At 30.3% G+C, this 20536-nt stretch overlaps 2 protein-coding genes across 2 annotated transcripts; both read left to right on the top strand.

The window, feature by feature from the left end:
- Positions 1–4292: 4292 nt before the first annotated feature.
- Positions 4293–4999, top strand: LOC6047239 (probable NADH dehydrogenase [ubiquinone] iron-sulfur protein 6, mitochondrial). Its single transcript, XM_001864287.2, has 3 exons — positions 4293–4520; positions 4605–4784; positions 4842–4999. Exons 1-3 carry the CDS (start codon positions 4389–4391, stop codon positions 4911–4913), a joined length of 384 nt encoding a protein of 127 aa, XP_001864322.2. The 5' UTR covers positions 4293–4388; the 3' UTR covers positions 4914–4999.
- Positions 5000–7623: 2624 nt separating this feature from the next.
- Positions 7624–20400, top strand: LOC6047238. Its single transcript, XM_038255387.1, has 5 exons — positions 7624–8041; positions 12836–13023; positions 13083–13200; positions 13257–13596; positions 18879–20400. Exons 1-5 carry the CDS (start codon positions 7980–7982, stop codon positions 19155–19157), a joined length of 987 nt encoding a protein of 328 aa, XP_038111315.1. The 5' UTR covers positions 7624–7979; the 3' UTR covers positions 19158–20400.
- Positions 20401–20536: the final 136 nt, after the last annotated feature.

The raw sequence follows: 20536 nt of genomic DNA, 5'->3' as shown, positions 1-20536 counted from the left end.
AAATGAAAAAAATTGTACTCAGAAAAATAAGCTTTATCGTAACATCACTAATTTAAGCGTAATGTTAGGACCCAATTCTTAAATTCTTAAATTCTTAAATTCTTAAATTCTTAAATTCTTAAATTCTTAAATTCTTAAATTCTTAAATTCTTAAATTCTTAAATTCTTAAATTCTTAAATTCTTAAAATCTCAAAATCTTAAATTCTTAAATTCTTAAATTCTTAAATTCTTAAATTCTTAATCTTAAATTCTTAAATTCTTAAATTCTTAAATTCTTAAATTCTTAAATTTTAAATTCTTAAATTTAAATTCTTAAATTCTTAAATTCTTAAATTTAAATTCTTAAATTTAAATTCTTAAATTCTTAAATTCTTAAATTTTAATTCTTAAATTTTAAATTCTTAAATTCTTAAATTCTTAAATTCTTAAATTCTTAAATTCTTAAATTCTTAAATTCTTAAATTCTTAAATTCTTAAATTCTTAAATCTTAAATTTAAATTCTTAAATTCTTAAATTTAAATTCTTAAATTTAAATTTAAATTCTTAAATTCTTAAATTCTTAAATTCTTAAATTCTTAAATTCTTAAATCTTAAATTCTTAAATTCTTAAATTTTAAATTCTTAAATTTAAATTCTTAAATTTAAATCTTAAATTCTTAAATTCTTAAATTCTTAAATTCTTAAATTCTTAAATTCTTAAATTCTTAAATTCTTAAATTTAAATTCTTAAATTCTTAAATTTAAATTCTTAAATTCTTAAATTCTTAAATTCTTAAATTCTTAAATTCTTAAATTCTTAAATTCTTAAATTCTTAAATCTTAAATTCTTAAATTCTTAAATTCTTAAATTCTTAAATTCTTAAATTCTTAAATTCTTAAATTCTTAAATTCTTAAATTCTTAAATTCTTAAATTCTTAAATTCTTAAATTCTTAAATTCTTAAATTTTAAATTCTTAAATTTTAAATTTTAAATTCTTAAATTTTAAATTCTTAAATTCTTAAATTCTTAAATTCTTAAATCTTAAATTTTAAATTTTAAATTCTTAAATTCTTAAATTCTTAAATTCTTAAATTTTAAATTTTAAATTCTTAAATCTTAAATTCTTAAATCTTAAATTCTTAAATTCTTAAATTCTTAAATTCTTAAATTTAAATCTTAAATTCTTAAATTTAAATTCTTAAATTCTTAAATTCTTAAATTCTTAAATTCTTAAATTCTTAAATCTTAAATTCTTAAATTCTTAAATTCTTAAATTCTTAAATTCTTAAATTCTTAAATTCTTAAATTTTAAATTCTTAAATTTTAAATTCTTAAATCTTAAATTCTTAAATTCTTAAATTCTTAAATTCTTAAATTTTAAATTTTAAATTCTTAAATTCTTAAATTCTTAAATTCTTAAATTCTTAAATTCTTAAATTCTTAAATTCTTAAATTCTTAAATTTTAAATTCTTAAATTTTAAATTCTTAAATTCTTAAATTTAAATTCTTAAATTCTTAAATTCTTAAATTCTTAAATTCTTAAATTCTTAAATTCTTAAATTCTTAAATTCTTAAATTCTTAAATTCTTAAATTCTTAAATTCTTAAATTCTTAAATTCTTAAATTTAAATTCTTAAATTCTTAAATTCTTAAATTCTTAAATCTTAAATTCTTAAATTCTTAAATTCTTAAATTCTTAAATTCTTAAATTCTTAAATTCTTAAATTCTTAAATTTAAATTCTTAAATTCTTAAATTCTTAAATTTAAATCTTAAATTCTTAAATTCTTAAATTCTTAAATTCTTAAATTCTTAAATTCTTAAATTCTTAAATTTAAATTCTTAAATTTAAATTAAATTCTTAAATTCTTAAATTCTTAAATTTAAATTCTTAAATTCTTAAATTCTTAAATTTTAAATTCTTAAATTCTTAAATTTTAAATTCTTAAATTCTTAAATTTAAATTCTTAAATTCTTAAATTCTTAAATTCTTAAATTCTTAAATTCTTAAATTCTTAAATTTTAAATTCTTAAATTCTTAAATTTTAAATTCTTAAATCTTAAATTCTTAAATTTAAATCTTAAATTCTTAAATTCTTAATTCTTAAATTCTTAAATTTAAATTCTTAAATTCTTAAATTCTTAAATTCTTAAATTCCTAAATTCATAAATTCTTAAATTCTTAAATTTAAATTCTTAAAATCTTAAATTCTTAAATTTAAATTCTTAAATTTAAATTCTTAAATTCTTAAATTCTTAAATTCTAAATTCTTAAATTCTTAAATTCTTAAATTCTTAAATTTAAATTTTAAATTCTTAAATTTTAAATTCTTAAATTCTTAAATTCTTAAATTCTTAAATTCTTAAATTCTTAAATTTAAATCTTAAATTCTTAAATTCTTAAATTTAAATTTAAATTCTTTCTTTAATTCTTAAATTCTTAAATTCTTAAATTCTTAAATTCTTAAATTCTTAAATTCTTAAATTTTAAATTCTTAAATTCTTAAATTCTTAAATTCTTAAATTCTTAAATCTTAAATTCTTAAATTCTTAAATTCTTAAATTCTTAAATTCTTAAATCTTAAATTCTTAAATTCTTAAATTCTAATTCTTAAATCTTAAATTCTTAAATTCTTAAATTCTTAAATTCTTAAATTCTTAAATTCTTAAATTCTTAAATTTAAATTCTTAAATTCTTAAATTCTTAAATTTAAATTCTTAAATTTAAATTCTTAAATTCTTAAATTCTTAAATTTTAAATTTAAATTCTTAAATTCTTAAATTCTTAAATTCTTAAATTCTTAAATTCTTAAATTCTTAAATTCTTAAATTCTTAAATTTAAATTCTTAAATTCTTAAATTCTTAAATTCTTAAATTCTTAAATTCTTAAATTCTTAAATTCTTAAATTCTTAAATTCTTAAATTCTTAAATCTTAAATTCTTAAATTTAAATTCTTAAATTCTTAAATTCTTAAATTCTTAAATTCTTAAATTCTTAAATTTTAAATTCTTAAATTCTTAAATTCTTAAATTCTTAAATTTTAAATTCTTAAATTCTTAAATTCTTAAATTCTTAAATTCTTAAATTCTTAAATTCTTAAATTCTTAAATTCTTAAATTCTTAAATTTAAATTTAAATTCTTAAATTCTTAAATTCTTAAATTCTTAAATTCTTAAATTCTTAAATTCTTAAATTCTTAAATTCTTAAATTCTTAAATTCTTAAATTTAAATTTTAAATTCTTAAATTCTTAAATTCTTAAATTTAAATTCTTAAATTCTTAAATTCTTAAATTTAAATTCTTAAATCTTAAATTCTTAAATTCTTAAATTCTTAAATTCAAATTTTAAATTCTTAAATTTTAAATTCAAATTCTTAAATTCTTAAATTCTTAAATTCTTAAATTCTTAAATTCTTAAATTCTTAAATTTAAATTCTTAAATTCTTAAATTCTTAAATTCTTAAATTCTTAAATCTTAAATTCTTAAATTCTTAAATTCTTAAATTTAAATTCTTAAATTCTTAAATTCTTAAATTCTTAAATTCTTAAATTTAAATTCTTAAATTCTTAAATTCTTAAATTCTTAAATTCTTAAATTCTTAAATTCTTAAATTCTTAAATTCTTAAATTCTTAAATTTAAATTCTTAAATTTTAAATTCTTAAATTCTTAAATCTTAAATTCTTAAATTCTTAAATTTAAATTCTTAAATTCTTAAATTCTTAAATTCTTAAATTCTTAAATTTTAAATTCTTAAATTCTTAAATTCTTAAATTCTTAAATTTTAAATTCTTAAATTCTTAAATTTAAATTCTTAAATTCTTAAATTTAAATTCTTAAATTTAAATTCTTAAATTCTTAAATTCTTAAATTCTTAAATTCTTAAATTCTTAAATTCTTAAATCTTAACTTAAATTTAAATTTTAAATTCTTAAATTTAAATTCTTAAATTCTTAAATCTTAAATTTAAATTTAAATTCTTAAATTTTTAAATTCTTAAATTCTTAAATTTTAAATTCTTAAATTCTTAAATTCTTAAATTCTTAAATTCTTAAATTCTTAAATTCTTAAATTTAAATTCTTAAATTCTTAAATTCTTAAATTCTTAAATTCTTAAATTCTTAAATTCTTAAATTCTTAAATTCGTAAATTCGTAAATTCAATTCACCCAATTTTGACTAATACTGATTATACGAAATTCACAGTGTAAAGCTTCTAAAGCAAAAACAAAACATTTCACCAACACATCCACAAACCGTCAAAATCTTGGTAACCGCGCGCGCACACTGAACTGAAACTGACGTTTCTCGCTGTCAGTCAGCTGCACCGTCAAAATTCTAAAAGAAGAGGAGGCGCAAGTTTTGCTGGCTCCAAAATAAACCCGTGAAGATTTTGCTCGCAAAAATGGCCTGCCGGATGCTGCTGTCCTCGTCGGGCCGTGCCCTGAACGCGGTCGCCGGAACGCGCGCCATCTCCAGCCAGGTGCTGGCCCCGCTTTGCGCCGCCATCAAGGACGAAATCACGCACACTGGCCAGGTAAGGAAATTTTTGGTTACGCAAGTGGCCTCTGGTTGAAATCAAAACAATGATTTTGCTCTTGCTCTGGGTTCGGGTGAATAGTTTTACGACGATAAGGACTACCGTAACGTGCGCTTCACGAACGCCGCCAAGGTGGTCAACCCGAACTGGGCCATCAAGCTGGTTGACGAAGCGCCCATTGTCGAGAGCAGCGCGCGGGTTGTTTACTGCGACGGTGGAACCGAACCGGCTCTGGGACATCCGAAGGTGTACATCAATTTGGTGAGTTAGTTTTTAGCTATTTAAAAGTTTTGTTTTGACTTCCTTGACTGGTTTTAGGACAAACCTGGTGCCCATGCTTGCGGTTACTGCGGCCAGCGGTTCCAGAAGAAGGATGACCACCATCACTAGGAGGAGAGAAGTTCTTTTGGAAAGAAATCGTGCTGAATTAGATTGTTTGAAATTGAGGAAATACACTTAAATGGAAGTCAAAATTGTCAGCTTAATTTTTTTTTTTTTTGAAAAATTTCAACAAAATTTTTTACAGTCAACAACATATTCGCATGCAAGGCTTTGTTCCAAACCCCTTAAAAAAAATTGTCACTTAATATTTATTATGCAATTTTTTTTTACATATTCCCATTATTTTTGAATCTTTGGACTGCGAGAATCATGTTTTCTACAATAGCAATTGCCATTTTTCAATTGTTAATTTAATTAAACAATCAATTTTAAAATTAAAATTTAATTGTTTATTGAACCTTTACGAAAAATAACTACGTGATGATGAAATTACATTTTTTTTACTTCAGAGTAAAAAAAGTATTTTTCAAATACAGAAGGTATTGTTTTAATTCGCAAGCTTGCAATGATTGCCTACTATAAGATAAAGCCCTGCTGTCCTCTCATGTTAGTTTTTTTTCTTTTTGAGTGTTTTGAAACCGCCTTGAATCAGGAGTATTCAAAAACACCAAAATAGAAAATATCAAATTTGATTTATTGGACCTTTAAAAAACTAGAGGATTGCAATAATCGAAATCTGAATGAATATAAAAATTCAATGTCTAACAACAAATTTTCTAAATAAATAAATAAAAAAAATGCTGGCGATTTGAATAAAAAATAAAAACTTATTGAAAATACTTCAAAATAGTAAAAATTCAAGGTTCATGTGTCAAAGATTTTTTTTGTATTCCTCAGTTTTATACGGAACGTAGAAGTATGGAAAAAGGTTCAAAATAACTATTTTTTCTAAACACTATGATGATTGCAGAACAACTGAACTAGAGTAAAATGCATTTTACTCATTGTTGGAATTCGAGCGAGAAGAAGGAAAGCATTTCTCGCTCGCGAACGAGGGAGAGAACTTGTAGGTTCTTTTCTTTTCTCGCTCGCGCTCGCATTTTCGTTCGCGTTCTCGCTCTCGCCGCGAGCGCTCGCGAGCGCCTCGTGCTAGCCGTTCGTCCCAAGCTAGCAATTTGTTTATCAGGCTTATGAATACGAACCAGGCGATGATATAGAGGTGTAACTTCAATCGCTGTGTTGTTTTTTGTTCGTTTCTAACACGTTCAACTTCTCGCGAACGGGCAATTCTGGCTCGCGAGAAAGCCCGTTCGCGAGCGAAGGAGAGCACGGGCAATCGGTGAGTTTCTCTCGGCAGCTCGAGACTAGCGGCGAGAACTCGAGAGAGAAAATTTTCTCGCGAGAGCGCGATAATACCAACACTGTACTTGTTATTTCAATATTTATATTTTTTAAATTTTTTGACTCCTTCCTGGACCCCCTCCCTTTCCCCCAGAGCTGAGGGACAAAAACTTTGAATTTTTTTTACATCGGCCTGAATTCTTGAGAAGAAATTAATTGGGATTTAAACAATGTATCAAAACAATATCCTTATTTTTAACATTTTAAATATTTTTTTTAATTCGTGATTTTTGGTAAATTAAATTTTTTAGACTCTTAAGTTTTTAAATTCTATTTTTTTAATTCTTAAGAGCGAGTCCACGAGCAGAGCATACACATCTCGCATCGACATCGGATGTAAATCGATGAAAATACACAAAATACAAAATACATTTTTATGAATGATAAAAAATGTGGTGACTCAAAGGCGTCCCCGAGCAAAAGTTATACCTAAAAAAGAAAAAGTGTTTTTTTTTGGTTTGCTAATTCAGATTTGGTTGTAAAAATTAATAATCAGTTGATCGATAGTAATCGATAAGAATTTTGAAGCATTAAAATTTGTATTCGACATATATTAGCATTAACTTGAAATATTAGGGAAAATTGTTTAAATTTTTATTTTACTAAACCGCAAAATGCCTAACGCTTTTAAAATTTTCCATTTAATTTTGTATATTTTTAAAAGGATGGGTGTCATTATAATGAATATGAATTGATTTCCCTTTTTTTTACAATATTATATTAAATTATGTTTCATCAAACACCGTCATCTGGGCAAATCAGGACAAATGAGACAAATTAAGACAGCTATTGAAGTCAATTTGTTAGCAAAATGTTTTGAATGACTTCGGTTAAAACAAGAACAGAACAAACAAATTAGTACACTGATTTCCAAATTCATTGCGCTAAAATCTCATGTACCTATTCAGGCTGTAATCTCGATTTTCCCCAGTTGGGGGTAGTAATTTAAAGATAATTTGTGAAATATGTTTTTATATAAAAGATCAAACTGGCTGGTATACATGTTTTGTCACTTCTTCTTTTGTAGACATTTTTAATGAAATTTGTGAGGCTTCTCCAGTAGCTTTATCCAGTATTTTCATTAAAATAAAATAAAAATTGAAGCTAATCAACTTTTAGCAATTTTTATTCAATCAAAAACTTTTCATGCTTTTTCATTAATATTGTGATTATAATTTCATTAATCTGATCTATTTTTTCACCAAATACGAAATTTAAATTGGGACAACAATTTGATTTTCGACATTCACTACTATTAAATTATTTTAAACTCTTTTCCAATTTCTACACAATTTCAACCCACCGTGCTCGCATTGGTAACCCGCCGCAAAGCTCCCATCATTGGTAACCTCTTCCGCCGAGTTGAAAGCTTTTTCGCGTACGTGACTTTTGCGCAAAGCTCCGCTCTCTGCGCAGGCCCGAACTTCTGTTGACAACCTCCCGAGGAGAAGCAGCAGCTCTTTCTAGATTTTTCACTCCCGTTCAGCTGATAACTCGATTGTGGCAAGTGTCTGTGCAAATTTGTGCAATTTTCCACCCAAAATTCGCCGTAAAAGTGTTGAGCTTGTACTCGCAAGTGCGCCGATTGCTTTGGTGACGAAATTTTGCGTGAAATTCTGTGGAAAAATCCGTGAAAAGTGACCGGATCAAAGTCGGCCCGAGGAAAAGCCCCGCCGGAAAATCCGTAGCTAAAAGGCAAAGCCTGCTGAAGAGGAGCAACTTTTGGCGTGCGCCAGTGTTCTAAAATCCGGTCTCAAAATTTGCGTCGTAAAAATGGATCTGTTGAAGAAGATGATGGGCCTGGACGGTCACAAGGACGAGGACGACGACAAGAGGTAAGCCGAGGGGGGAACCGGGGTCAACAACAAAATCGGTCAAAACAAAGCAGCAGTACCTCTGATGAGCACTTTCGCTCAAGGCTAAAATTGTTTGCCCTCAGCTGGCCTGGCTGCCTTCGATGGGCGAAATAACAGCGTCGATGCTGCTGCTGATGCAAGAAAAGCAACAAAATTATAAGAGCGAAAGCAGGCAGAGATTACACAATCCCCGGAGAAATGCAATCGATCGATTAGAAGTTTTGCATCGCTCTGCTGTTTTTGTCTCAGCATGCCGGTTGCATTTTAAGTTGGGAGGAAAGATAGAAAAATATTGAAATTATTCAGTGCTTCTTTTATAGCTAATTCTTGTTTAATTTTAAATTTGGAAAAATACTAAAATTTAGAGGCATGAATTAAGAAATTTTGATAATCAATCCTGTGCAATTATTAAATGTTAAATATAGCTAAGTTTAAAATACTGATATTACTATCCCGTAAATATTTATTATTATTCATTCTTTTATGATTCACATTAAATTACAAATAAAATCTCATTTTGATCATTTATCGTATCCTATAATAAACGAATTTAAAGCAAAAGGTAGCTCACAATGCTTTAAACCTTATTACAGTTATAGGGCTGGTATGTTCTTCAAAAGAAAGGGGTCAAGAAACAGCTTTACGAACGACAGAACAAAAGAGAGGGAATGTTTTCTTGGGGCTTTTCTTCACCCTCTCTGACTTGCTTTCGCTACCGCTGCTGCCCATTTAAAATTTTTCTTGACCGATTACTTCCGAAGTGCGTACCTTACAATAACCACAAATTTGCATCCAAATTAAAAAAAAAATAAATAAATAAATAAAAACCTTTCATTAAAGCTACATAACTACTCATATAAATCCATATCTATCCAGGTTTTTAAGCGAAGATGGCGTTCCAAAGGTGAACGTCAGAAATGTCAAAATCACGCAGTAGCACCAACATTAGAAAAACAAATGTGGCAGTCATGCCATGGCACACTTTTTTGCAATGTTGGTACCACTGCGTGATTTTGACATTTCGGGAGTTCACCATTCGAACGCCATCTTCGCATAAAAACTTGGATAGAAACCCAAAATATTACGTAAAATGATATTTTGACTTTTTGGCTTAATTTATTAACCAGACATGCAAAAAAAAAACATTTATTGTCCATGAAAAAATATTGTTGTATGCAGCGTGGACAATTTTATCAAAAAAAAATTAAAAGTGTTAAAAGAGTCTGGATTGTAGTGTAGTTGGACAATTTTAGAATTTTGTGAGGGTGATCTCATACATTTTTCCCTTGAAAATGAAATATTTTCAATTATTTACTGTAGTTTAAGGAAAGTTACATCTGAGTTTTTTTTTATCGTTTGTGTGCTAGTTTTCCACTTTCGAATGCAAACTGGCGCTTAAAAATTTGGCCTGCGCTTTTTTGAGGTTATTGTGTTCAAAAATCTTTCTTGCCTATTTGTTGACAATCATCCTTTGAATGCATTCATGGTTCAAGTGATTTAAATTTCGGTATGGAATTCAAATGAACGAGCTCTGCGCGATTAAAGAGGTGGTGAGAGTCAAATGACCGTGTGAGTGACTTTGCGTTGCGTTCATTTGTTCGGATTTGTGTGAGCGAGAGCAGCGTATCAAAGTCAGATGGACGCAGCGAATGACGAGCAGGCAACTGTCACAAAAATTGTTAATTGTCCCCAAGCACTGATTGATGCATTTTTTGAGTCATATTCGACTATCCGGAGTGAAATTTTAGCGAGGTCTTTAAAAAATCGAATACGCGCCGTATTTTGAATCCTTAATATATTACAACAAATTCAGAAAAAATCTGGATATAAGATTTTTATATATTTTTTATTTTATAATTTTCGGATTATTGAACTTTTGAATAAATTGTAAAATTTTACTAAAAAATAATAAAATTATAAAATTTCTAAATTTAAAAATTTAGATTATTTATGAATTTAAATATTAGAATTTAAGGATTTATTAATAATATTACTTATCTGAATTACCAAAAAAATGGGAGTTTTTTTTGTGACATTTCCTTCTGGTCAACAAAAATTTCAAATGGGTTGCAGCGGCAGCGAAAGCAAACCAGAGAGGGTGAAGAAAAGCCCCAAGAAATCGTTCTCTTTCCTTTGTTCTGCTGTTCGTAAAGCCATTTCTTGAGGTGCGTATTGGGCCTTACTGCATTCTGAGCAAAAACCCAAATCCATCCTCTTTATTGTTGGCCTTTTAAGATTCTACTTTCTACTTTCCAAATTAGGTATTTTCAGGGACGGAATAATCAGAAAAAAAATATTTTCGCTTGCGAACTTTCTTCACTAGCGAAAGAGAGAGGAGGCGAAACACGCAACAGAGCAATTCTCTACGAAATCGGTCTTTTTTCTTCAATTTTAATTTTTGTATTTTTTAATCCGGCTGAAACTTTTTTGGTGCCTTCGGTATAAAGAAGACATTTTGCATCATTAGTTTGTCCATATAATTTTCCATACAAATTCGGCAGCTGTCCATACAAAATGATGTATGAAAATTCTGTATCTTTTGAAGGAATTTTGATCGATTTGGTGTCTTCGCAAAGTTGTAGGTATGGATACGGACTACACTGGAAAAATAATACACGGTAAAAAAATTTGGTGATTTTTTATTTAACTTTTATCACTAAAACTTGATTTACAAAAACACTATTTTTAATTTTTTTATTTTTGATATGTTTTAGAAGACATAAAATGCCTTTTCAGAAATTTGTGCAAAAATCACTGACCGAGTTATGAATTTTTAATCAATACTGATTTTTTCAAAAAATCGAAATTTTGGTCGTAAAAATTTTTCAACTTCATTTTTCGATGTAAAATCAAATTTGCAATCAAAAAGTACTTTACTAAAATTTTGATAAAGTGCACCGTTTTCAAGTTATAGCCATATTTAAGTGACTTTTTTGAAAATAGTCGCAGTTTTTCATTTTTTTAAATTAGTGCACATGTTTGCCCAGTTTTGAAAAAAATATTTTTGAAAAGCTGAGAAAATTCTCTATATTTTGCTTATTTGGACTATGTTGATACGACCTTTAGTTGCTGAGATATTGCAATGCAAAGGTTTAAAAACAGGAAAATTGATGTTTTCTAAGTTTCACCCAAACAACCCACCATTTTCTATCGTCAATATCTCAGCAACTAATGGTCCGATTTACAATGTTAATATATGAAACAATTGTGAAATTTTCCGATCTTTTCGAAAAAATATTTTTGAATTTTCAAATCAAGACAAACATTTTAAAAGGGCGTAATATTGAATGTTTGGCCTTTGTGAAATGTTAGTCTTGATTTGAAAATTCCAAAAATATTTTTTCGAAGAGATCGGAAAATTTCACAAATGTTTCATATATTAACATTGAAAATCGGACCATTAGTTGCTGAGATATTGACGATAGAAAATGGTGGGTTGTTTGGGTGAAACTTAGAAAACATCAATTTTCCTGTTTTTAAACCTTGCATTGCAATATCTCAGCAACTAAAGGTCGTATCAACAAAGTCCAAATAAGCAAAATATAGAGAATTTTCTCAGCTTTTCAAAATATTTTTTCAAAACTGGGCAAACATGTGCACTAATTTAAAAATGAAAACTGCGACTATTTTCAAAAAAGTCACTTAAATATGGCTATAACTTGAAAACGGTGCACTTTATCAAAATTTCAGTAAAGTACTTTTGATTGCAAATTTGATTTTACATCGAAAAATGAAGTTGAAAATTTTTACGACCAAAATTTCGATTTTTTGAAAAAATCAGTATTGATTAAAAAATTCATAACTCGGTCAGTGATTTTTTGCACAACCTGGAAATTTCTGAAAAGTTGGCATTTTATGCCTTCTAAAACATATCAAAAAATAAAAAAAATTAAAATAGTGTTTTTTTGTAAATCAAGTTTTAGTGATAAAAAGTTAAATAAAAAAATCACCAAATTTTTTTTTACCGTGTATTATTTTTTCCAGTGTAGTCCGTATCCATACCTACAACTTTGCCGAAGACACCAAATCGATCAAAAAATTCCTTCAAAAGATACAGATTTTTGAATTTTCATACATCATTTTTGTATGGACAGCTGCCGAATTTGTATGGAAAATTATATGGACAAACTAATGATGCAAAATGGCTTCTTTGGGCATACCGAAGGCACCAAAAAAGTTTCAGTCGGATTAAAAAATACAAAAAAAATCGAATGACCGAAATCCTAGAGAACTGCTCAACAACAAAAAATCGCTCCCGAGCTTTTCGAAAAAGCTATCAGTTGAAGATTTTTTGTGATTTTCATTGTTAGCATTGTTCATCTTCAGAAAGTGGCAAGCCATATTTCGACGTGTGACGTTACACTTGCAAGTGTAGTAATGACGATTCTTCGGTTTATCGATCTTTCGTGCGCGAGAGAGGAGAGCCATGTTCCCTTCTGATTTTTTCTCGTGATGAGCGACAAAAGATTTTCTTTTGATGAAGATTCTTGCATCGCTTGGTATTTTTTTTAATCAAAGCATATTGCAAATAAAGGCCGCTTAAAAAAATCAGACCTCGATCAAAATATTCTATATTTTTTTTAAGCTTTGGAATCAGGGTGGTCAGTTTAATCAGGAAAGCGGAAAAAACAGAAAATTAAAAAATCAGTTTATTTTTTTAAAGTGATTCTAAAATTTTATTTAAAATATTTAAATCCTATAGACATAAGAAATCTTGTAGCTTATAGGACTAAACCTTAACATAAACATAATCCGCTTTTTCTTCCCCTACAGAAAGAAAAAACCGACCATAAAGGACGAGTTCCGGAAGCCGGTCTGGGTGGAGGAGTACGACAGCGACGACGACCTGTTCGACAACCAGAAGGTGTTTGGGGTGCAGATCTTCACCAACCCGCTGGAGATCCAGAAGCACTTTGAGCACCAGATCCAGGAGATGATGAAGAGCCTGGAGGAGTTTGACGGTATGGAACGTTATAAATTGTTACATTTGAGAGATATTCATGAAAGACTATATTTTCAGACGTCAACAAGCCGTTTGACTTTGACCTGAAGCAGGACTTTTTGAAGCCCGGATTCGAGGAGGAAATCAAGAAGGACCTCAAGAAGGAGAAGCTGCTGGACACCGATTTGGACGGAGAGTGAGTTGATTAAATTGTGAGGATTTTTGCTGAAGTAAACCAATTTCCCCCTTCAGAATTTACCCGGAGCAGCTGCACACTCTGTTGCAGCGCATTTCGCCGGATTTGAAGGAACTGCTACCCAAGAAGAAGCAACAGCAACCTGACCAACCCGGAGGACCGTCCACTGCCGGCGTCCAAGGGCCCAAGCTGAAGCTGACGGACGAGCAAAAATTTATGGACTGGATCCATGGCATCAAGGGCAACGACGGATCGTCGTCTATGGCGGCCGTTCGTCCGCCGGCGCGTCGTATGCCGCCGCAGCGCTACCACGACGGTATCTTCGAGGGGACATTCCAGGGGCCGCGTATGTTTGGCCAGAGCATCATCTCGCAGACGATCCGGAAGCCGGATGGGGTAAGGAAATTTACTGAAAAAAAATGAGATTTAACAAGTTTCATTCGGACTTCGAATGTTTCGACATATTGGATGTTTTACAGGTTTAACCCTTTCAGGCCTGAATTTTTCTGAGCTGTGTTAATCTACAATTTTGGTACCAGTGGTAAAGTTTTTCCATGAGTAAACAGAAACAGGCAAAAAAAAAGTTACATTTCATTGTTGGACGTTCTGGGTCCTCCAAATACAGGAATACAGATCTTAGAGCCTACCGCCGTAACAACACGATTCTACCAAGTTTCCGATTATGGTTCATATTCAGTGATGTCCCTGGGACCCTTTGGCAACACTATGAGCTATGTGGATCACTTTTGGGATGTTTATTTATGCAAAGTAACAGTTATCAGCGAAAATTTCAGAGCATTGCTCTGTGAATTTCTTTAAAAAATCCATTTAAAAAAACAGAAAATTCATATATGAAAACATAAATTTAGAAATTCTAAAAACAAATAAAAACTCAAAATATCTTAACGTTTAAAAACGTTTCGATTTTTACATTTTGAATCATAGTAGTAAGTTTTAGACCTTTAGAGATTAAGAATTTTAAGGAATACAACATCTTTTTTTTTAATTTACAATCTGAGAATGACAATTTCAGAATTTTAGATTTTAAATTGTGATTTTTTTTTAATTTAGGAATTTTTTTTATTGTTTTTTTATCAGTAGAATTTCGGTAAAATTAATTTTAGAAATTGTAGATTTTATGCAAAAAATATTTCAAAATTTTGAAGTTTTTTTTTTAATTTTAGAATCTTTGTACAGTTCAGCCTAGATTATCCGAAGGTTTGTATGAGACTTCGGATAATCGAATCATGAACAAAAAAAATGTGTTATTTTTTAACTGGAGTTCTGCGACCCCATTTTAGACAAATTTGAAAGGTTGATTGCCTATCAAATTAAAAATAATGCTTTTTATATTTTATCACCGCCATTTTGGACGCCATCTTGAATTTAAAAATTCTAAATCATTTTTTAGTAGCTTAGAGGTCAAACTTAAGCTCGACAATCAAAAATAAGAGAACGAAAAACATGTTTTTTGTGGTTCGATTATCCGAAGATTCTATTATTCGAAGTGAAACTTTGCCAAGGCCTTCGGATAATCGAGTCTGGACTGTACTGCCGTTCTACGCATAATTGTCCCATGTCAGTTTTGGTCGATTTTGACTTTATGACATTTTTAAGTTTAGTTTGATGTGTACTTTAAGAAAAACACATTAAATCTGGTACTTTGTTCGGAAACTCATTAAAAACAACACCAAGTCTGTTTGTCCCATCGTTAAACTTCTACGCATAATTGTCCCACCAAGTATTTTCTTACACGGAATCATTAGTTTTACTAAACATTATGTCTTGTTTACCTTTTGTAAAGCAAGAGAATCACAAATAAAGGTGATAAACTGCTAACTGGGGTGATTAGGGACACATAGGGTGAATAGGAATCCACGGGACAATTATGCGTAGAAACACAGAAATCGGTCGAAAAATTTCAATCGCGTTTTTCTCAGTTGCACTTTTTTGAACATGGGACAATTATGCGTAGAACGGCAGTGTATTCAATAATTTTAGAATCTTAGTTCATATTTAAGAATATTATGTTGTCAGAACTTTTTTTCCCGGGTTCCAGAATGTTTTAAATTTCCGATTTTTTGAAATTTCATGGTTTCAAGAATTTTAAATTTCCTTTTTAAATTGTAAATTTTAGGTTTACAGTATTTTTTAATTTTAAAATCCTCAAATTTAAGAACGTTAGTATTTTAGAGTGTAACAATTTAAAATATGTTGGAGCTCTTTTTTACAAACTCTTAGGTCGTCTCCACGGCTGGGGTGCAAATCAACTTTGCTCCCGTCTTATGAGGACCGAGATCAAGTTTGCCTTCTTAGGTTTTGAATGTTTGTTTTGGGAGATTTTTGAGTGTCTTTTCTTGTTTGTGAGAACAAACATGAATACAGATTCAAAAATTGAAAGCCTAAAAAATAAAAAAAAATAATGTTTTTTGAATTAACACAAAACCAATATTTTTAAAATGAAATTTTTCTTATCTTCGTTTTTAATTTTTTTATCATTTTTTTTTAACAATTATTTGTAATTCCTTTTTTATTCAAAGAAATGTTTTTTTTTGTTTTTTTTTATTTTAAAACATTTTAACGTTTTTTATAACTTTATTTGAACTTTAAGTTTGTACATTTTGTAAACTATTTTATTTAATTGAAAAAAAATAAATAAAATGTTTATTGATTTTTTTCAGTTAAACTGTTAAACTGTTTTATATTTCTATAATTTGTTCAAGACTTGTACAAAATAGACTCTATTTTTTTAATTAAAATATGTATTCAAGACCTAATGGTCGAGTGGACGGCAATAAAAATGTTATTTTTAATTTTCAACCTAATTTTGATATTTTTTTAAACAAAAAGTTTATGCATTGCAACAGTCATTTTTTTTTTTATTTTTTTTTTTCAAAATATCAATAAATATATGAAGATATTAGTTTTGCGTCTATTTATGAGGCGTGGTCACAAAATTGGGTAAATCCATAGTAATTTGTTATGTAAAACGGTAAAAAACACGATTGAAAACCATTTCTGATCACTTTTTTCATTTAAATGAAAAAAAATGACTAGACAACATTTTTTCGGTGGATCAACTATGGTCCCCTTGGAACGAGCTGTCAAGCAGAACCTTTTCTGTCAAAAAAGGCCGTGAAGTTAATAAAAAAAAAATAATTAAAAACCCATTTTAAATCCTTTGCGGTCGTTAGAAGAGTCATCGAACTCAGAAAAAATAGCTTTATCGTTGTGAACAATAATATCAAATGTTAAGCTTAATTTTAGGACCCAATTTTAAAAAAAAAGTTTAAAGGTACTTTATTTTTTCATTTATTTCATGTATCAAATGGTTGACACTTGTTTTTACAATCAGAATTTTATTTTTTTAGCAATATTTTTAATTACCACCTAAACTCCCAAGCTCGAGGAAAAGGGGGAATTTCCATACAAATTCCCCCTTTTTCTCGAGCTTGAGAGTTTAGGTGTTAATAATTATTAATTAAAAATTAGAGGTATAAATCTAATTTTTAATTAATAATTATTAATTAATAGTTTTTAGCAATATTTTTTTTAATACGTCAAATTCTTCGGGGAAACTTTGAAGCACGGCACAGGGAAACAAACACTTCCAGAGTTGTTTTTAAAAGGACCTATAAGCTATTGTCTTCCATATGTTTATAGGGCCTATTAAAAAAAGTCGAGACTTGAAATAAAATTTGCATTGGGTCTGTTTTATATTTTTAAAATTTTATTTTTTAAATACATTTTTCCAATGATTTGTATAGTTCACTTTCTAAATTTTTACGTTTTTTTCGTGCATAATTGCTACCTTTTCTAGAGTTTTTTTAAAGGTCCTGTAAGCTTTTGTCTTTCATATGTTTGAGATAGATTTGATGATACGTATCAAAAAATCAGAAGTAGCGTGGTTCACGTTTCTATGAAAAAGACAAAAGTTGTTATTTTGTCTTGCATCAACCGGAATTTCGTTCTTTTATGTCCCCAGAAGCACTCCTGAAAATTTGAGCCCATTTGGTAAGGTCTAGGAGCTCCAGTTTTAATTTGAAATTTGGATTTTGATTTATTTTCCATGGGAAACTATCTTTTTATTAGATTTTTTATAAATCGATGAAATGACTTGATTCTTATAGTAGGAGATAGGTTTTGAACTGGGGAACAACTTTGTAGAACATACCAACATGCTAGGAAGTGACCCTTTAAAGATACAGATACTTTTACACTCAAACCCCGTTGGTTTGACACCAACTGTTGTCAAACGAACGGGGTCACTTTTTAGTTTGACACACTTTTTACACGGAGTTCACACACACTCCCAAACGTTTGTTTTGATAGTGTGAGTGAGCGCCGTGTAAAAAGTGACAGTTCGTCACTTTTTAGTTTGACTTTGTCAAACCAACGGGGTACAAACTAAAAAGTGTCAAACGAAAAAGTGACCAACCACCGGGGGTTGAGTGTAGATGGTGGCTTTTGAAGGGCCAGCCACCATCTAAAAGTATCTGTGTCTTTAAAGGGTCACTTCCTAGCATGTTGGTATGTTCTACAAAGTTGTTCCCCAGTTCAAAACCTATCTCCTACTATAAGAATCAAGTCATTTCATCGATTTATAAAAAAAAATTCTAATACAATGTAAAAAAAGATAGTTTCCCATGGAAAATAAATCAAAATCCCATATTTGTATTTGTATTTGTATTTGTATCTTTATTTCAAAAATATACATAAGGGCAAGCCTTTTATCGTATACAGAGACATCATTTAGTTCGAATATGATAAAACTACAAACAAAAAAAAAAAAAAAACTTAAAACTAACTAAAAATTAGGTTAGAGTACATGAAATGATCATTGTATAAACAAAGAGAAATAACTTAACCTAAAAACAAATGAAAATGACTTCAACAAGAAGAATTTAGGTGAGAAAATAAACTGGTCAAGAAACTGTTTCTATCAAGTGTTCCTTAAATATTCCCTACACTGTTGCTTGAAATCACTAATAGAAGTAAGATTTTTCAGACGATGAGGCAAAGCGTTCCACAGGCGTGCGCCACGGACTACGAATGAATTCCCCAGATAATTAGTATGATGAGTTGGAATTAGAATGTTATGTGTACGTTGTGATCTACTAAAGGAAAGTTCTTCATATAGATAAGTTGGCTCTTTGAATTTAATAAGTTTAAACAAAAAAACAAGAAGCTGCAAATGAAATAAATTTCAAATTAAAACTGGAGCTCCTAGACCTTACCAAATGGGCTCAAATTTTCAGGAGTGCTTCTGGGGACATAAAAGAACGAAATTCCGGTTGATGCAAGACAAAATAACAACTTTTGTCTTTTTCATAGAAACGTGAACCACGCTAATCAGAAGGCATAGTGACCGTCACTACAGCTTGTGAGTTCTCTTCTTTCATCTCGTGATTTTCAGCAAGAGCATTCTATCACTCCTTCTCTTTACCTCGTTCACGCACACTCGCCGAGGATTTTCTTGTTTTCTCAGTAAATCGCAACGATAGAACGCTAGAGGGGGTTTGAGAACCGACCACGGATAAGTTTATAAGAAAAAGAGTGATTTAAAAAAAGTAAAATTTTATTAAAAAAAAGCCTAGACATTTTAAAACTAAATTTGTTCAAAAATTAAATTGTATCCTTCGAAGAAAACTCATTTTTTCCCCTGTTCTCTTCCACAGACCTACGAAACGCGTAAGACGGTCCGCGACTCGGAGGGCCACACCCAGACGACCATCACGCGCTCCACAGCCGAAGGCCGCAAGGAAACCATAACCACGTACGACGGCGGCGACGCGGACGGCGGGCCAACCCCGAAGCCCTTCTTCGGCCAAGGGCCACCGCCTCCCCCGGCTTCTTCTTCTTCGTTGGCAGCGGCCCTGCTCAACCAGGACGCGGCCGGCGGTCGCAAGCATCTGTTCGCCCAGAATGGTTACGTTTTACCGCGGAACCTCTGGTGACTTCAGCGGCCGACCAGTTCGTCGTCGTCGTCCAAGTTAGAACACAATTATGAGTCCCCTCCGTTTCCGGCCGGAACCTGCTGTCGGAGGTACCAGGTGGTCCTCCCCCCGGCCAGGTCAACCGCCCTGTCCTCGTCGTCGTCGTTTAGTAGCGAGCCAAATATGTGTGTCGTAGAGCAAACTCCTAGATGTAGCAGCAACAACCATAACTATCACCCTAATGCATACAAACCCGTGGAGAACTTTGAGATGGAGAGTCCTGTCATTTTACATTTATTACTACTGAGTAACTTACTTTTAGCGTTAGCCACTACGATTATGCTTAGTTTAGCGTGTAGCTTTGCAGCAGTCTGTCCGGCCGTGGCCGCGGAACCATTCCGAAGAAGCAGCGGCAGAAGCAGATCGAAACGAATTACCACCACCAGTATTAGCAGGATTAGCGCCACCGCCGTCTCGGCTGGTGGTCCGTTATGAAGTCCGGTTCCGCACCGAGGCAGCAATAACTGGCGAAACGTTTCTTCTACTTTTACTACTCCTTCCGCGGTGGCCGCGTCGTCGTCGTCGTCCCCGGAGCAGGGCAGCACAGCCAGAAGACGTTTGTGTTTGTGATATCTTATGTTTACGTTAGGTCAATCGAATAAGTTGTTTGGTAAGCTGGTTTGTTGGAGTGACGAAGCAAGTGTGAAAGCGTTGAGCTGATTGTGGGAGGTTTGTTGGAGTGAAGACGCAGCAAGAGGCAAGAAGACTAATACTTTTTTATTCTTTTTGGAAAAGGTAACCAAAAGAGTGGTGAGTGTGAGAGAGGAACGTGTGTTGAGAGACGTTTTTTTAGGTAGATGTTTTTTTGAAAAGCAACAAAGTGAAAGAGAGTGTAAATTTTATTATATTTTATAATCTGCTAAGGATATTTTTTAACAAACAAACTCAACGATAGTTTTTACTCTTTTTTCAAAAAAGAAAGTGCACAGGACTAAGAGGGAAACTTTAAACAAGGATATTCAAAATTAGAAAGAAGGCTCTATTCCCATTTCAATGCATGATGGAAAGCAAAATAAGCTACCCAAACCTAAACCACCACCACATGAAATTACATGAAAACAAAATAAAATATTATCTTGCAAAACATAAAATCATACCTTGATTAAACTATCGTAGCTCTTTTCCCTTTTCAAAACATACAAACAAAAAAACCTTGGAAACACCGAACCTACAAAAATATATGATACAACCAGTAGCAAAAAAAGAATATGAAGTTTTTATTCTAGTCTATTCCGAACATTTGCTTTGTAGTCCTAACAATTTTCCTTCGAATTTGAGCGAGTTGTGACGCTATAGTGTCCAGGGCATTCGCGGAAATTCAATGTCCCATCCTCGAGGGT

The sequence above is a fragment of the Culex quinquefasciatus genome, chromosome 2, assembly GCF_015732765.1.
Source record: "Culex quinquefasciatus strain JHB chromosome 2, VPISU_Cqui_1.0_pri_paternal, whole genome shotgun sequence".
Classification (NCBI taxonomy): Eukaryota; Metazoa; Arthropoda; class Insecta; order Diptera; family Culicidae; genus Culex; species Culex quinquefasciatus.
Note: the sequence above shows the minus strand (reverse complement) of the source record. Positions and strands in the feature narration are given on the sequence as shown.

Coding starts and splice junctions, on each gene's coding strand:
- LOC6047239 (XM_001864287.2), top strand. CDS start 4,389: ATGGCCTGCCGGATGCTGCTGTCCTCGTCGGGCCGTGCCCTGAACGCG. Junction 4,521..4,604: donor AAATCACGCACACTGGCCAG/GTAAGGAAATTT, acceptor TCGGGTGAATAG/TTTTACGACGATAAGGACTA. Junction 4,785..4,841: donor CGAAGGTGTACATCAATTTG/GTGAGTTAGTTT, acceptor GACTGGTTTTAG/GACAAACCTGGTGCCCATGC.
- LOC6047238 (XM_038255387.1), top strand. CDS start 7,980: ATGGATCTGTTGAAGAAGATGATGGGCCTGGACGGTCACAAGGACGAG. Junction 8,042..12,835: donor GACGAGGACGACGACAAGAG/GTAAGCCGAGGG, acceptor CTTCCCCTACAG/AAAGAAAAAACCGACCATAA. Junction 13,597..18,878: donor CGATCCGGAAGCCGGATGGG/GTAAGGAAATTT, acceptor TCTCTTCCACAG/ACCTACGAAACGCGTAAGAC.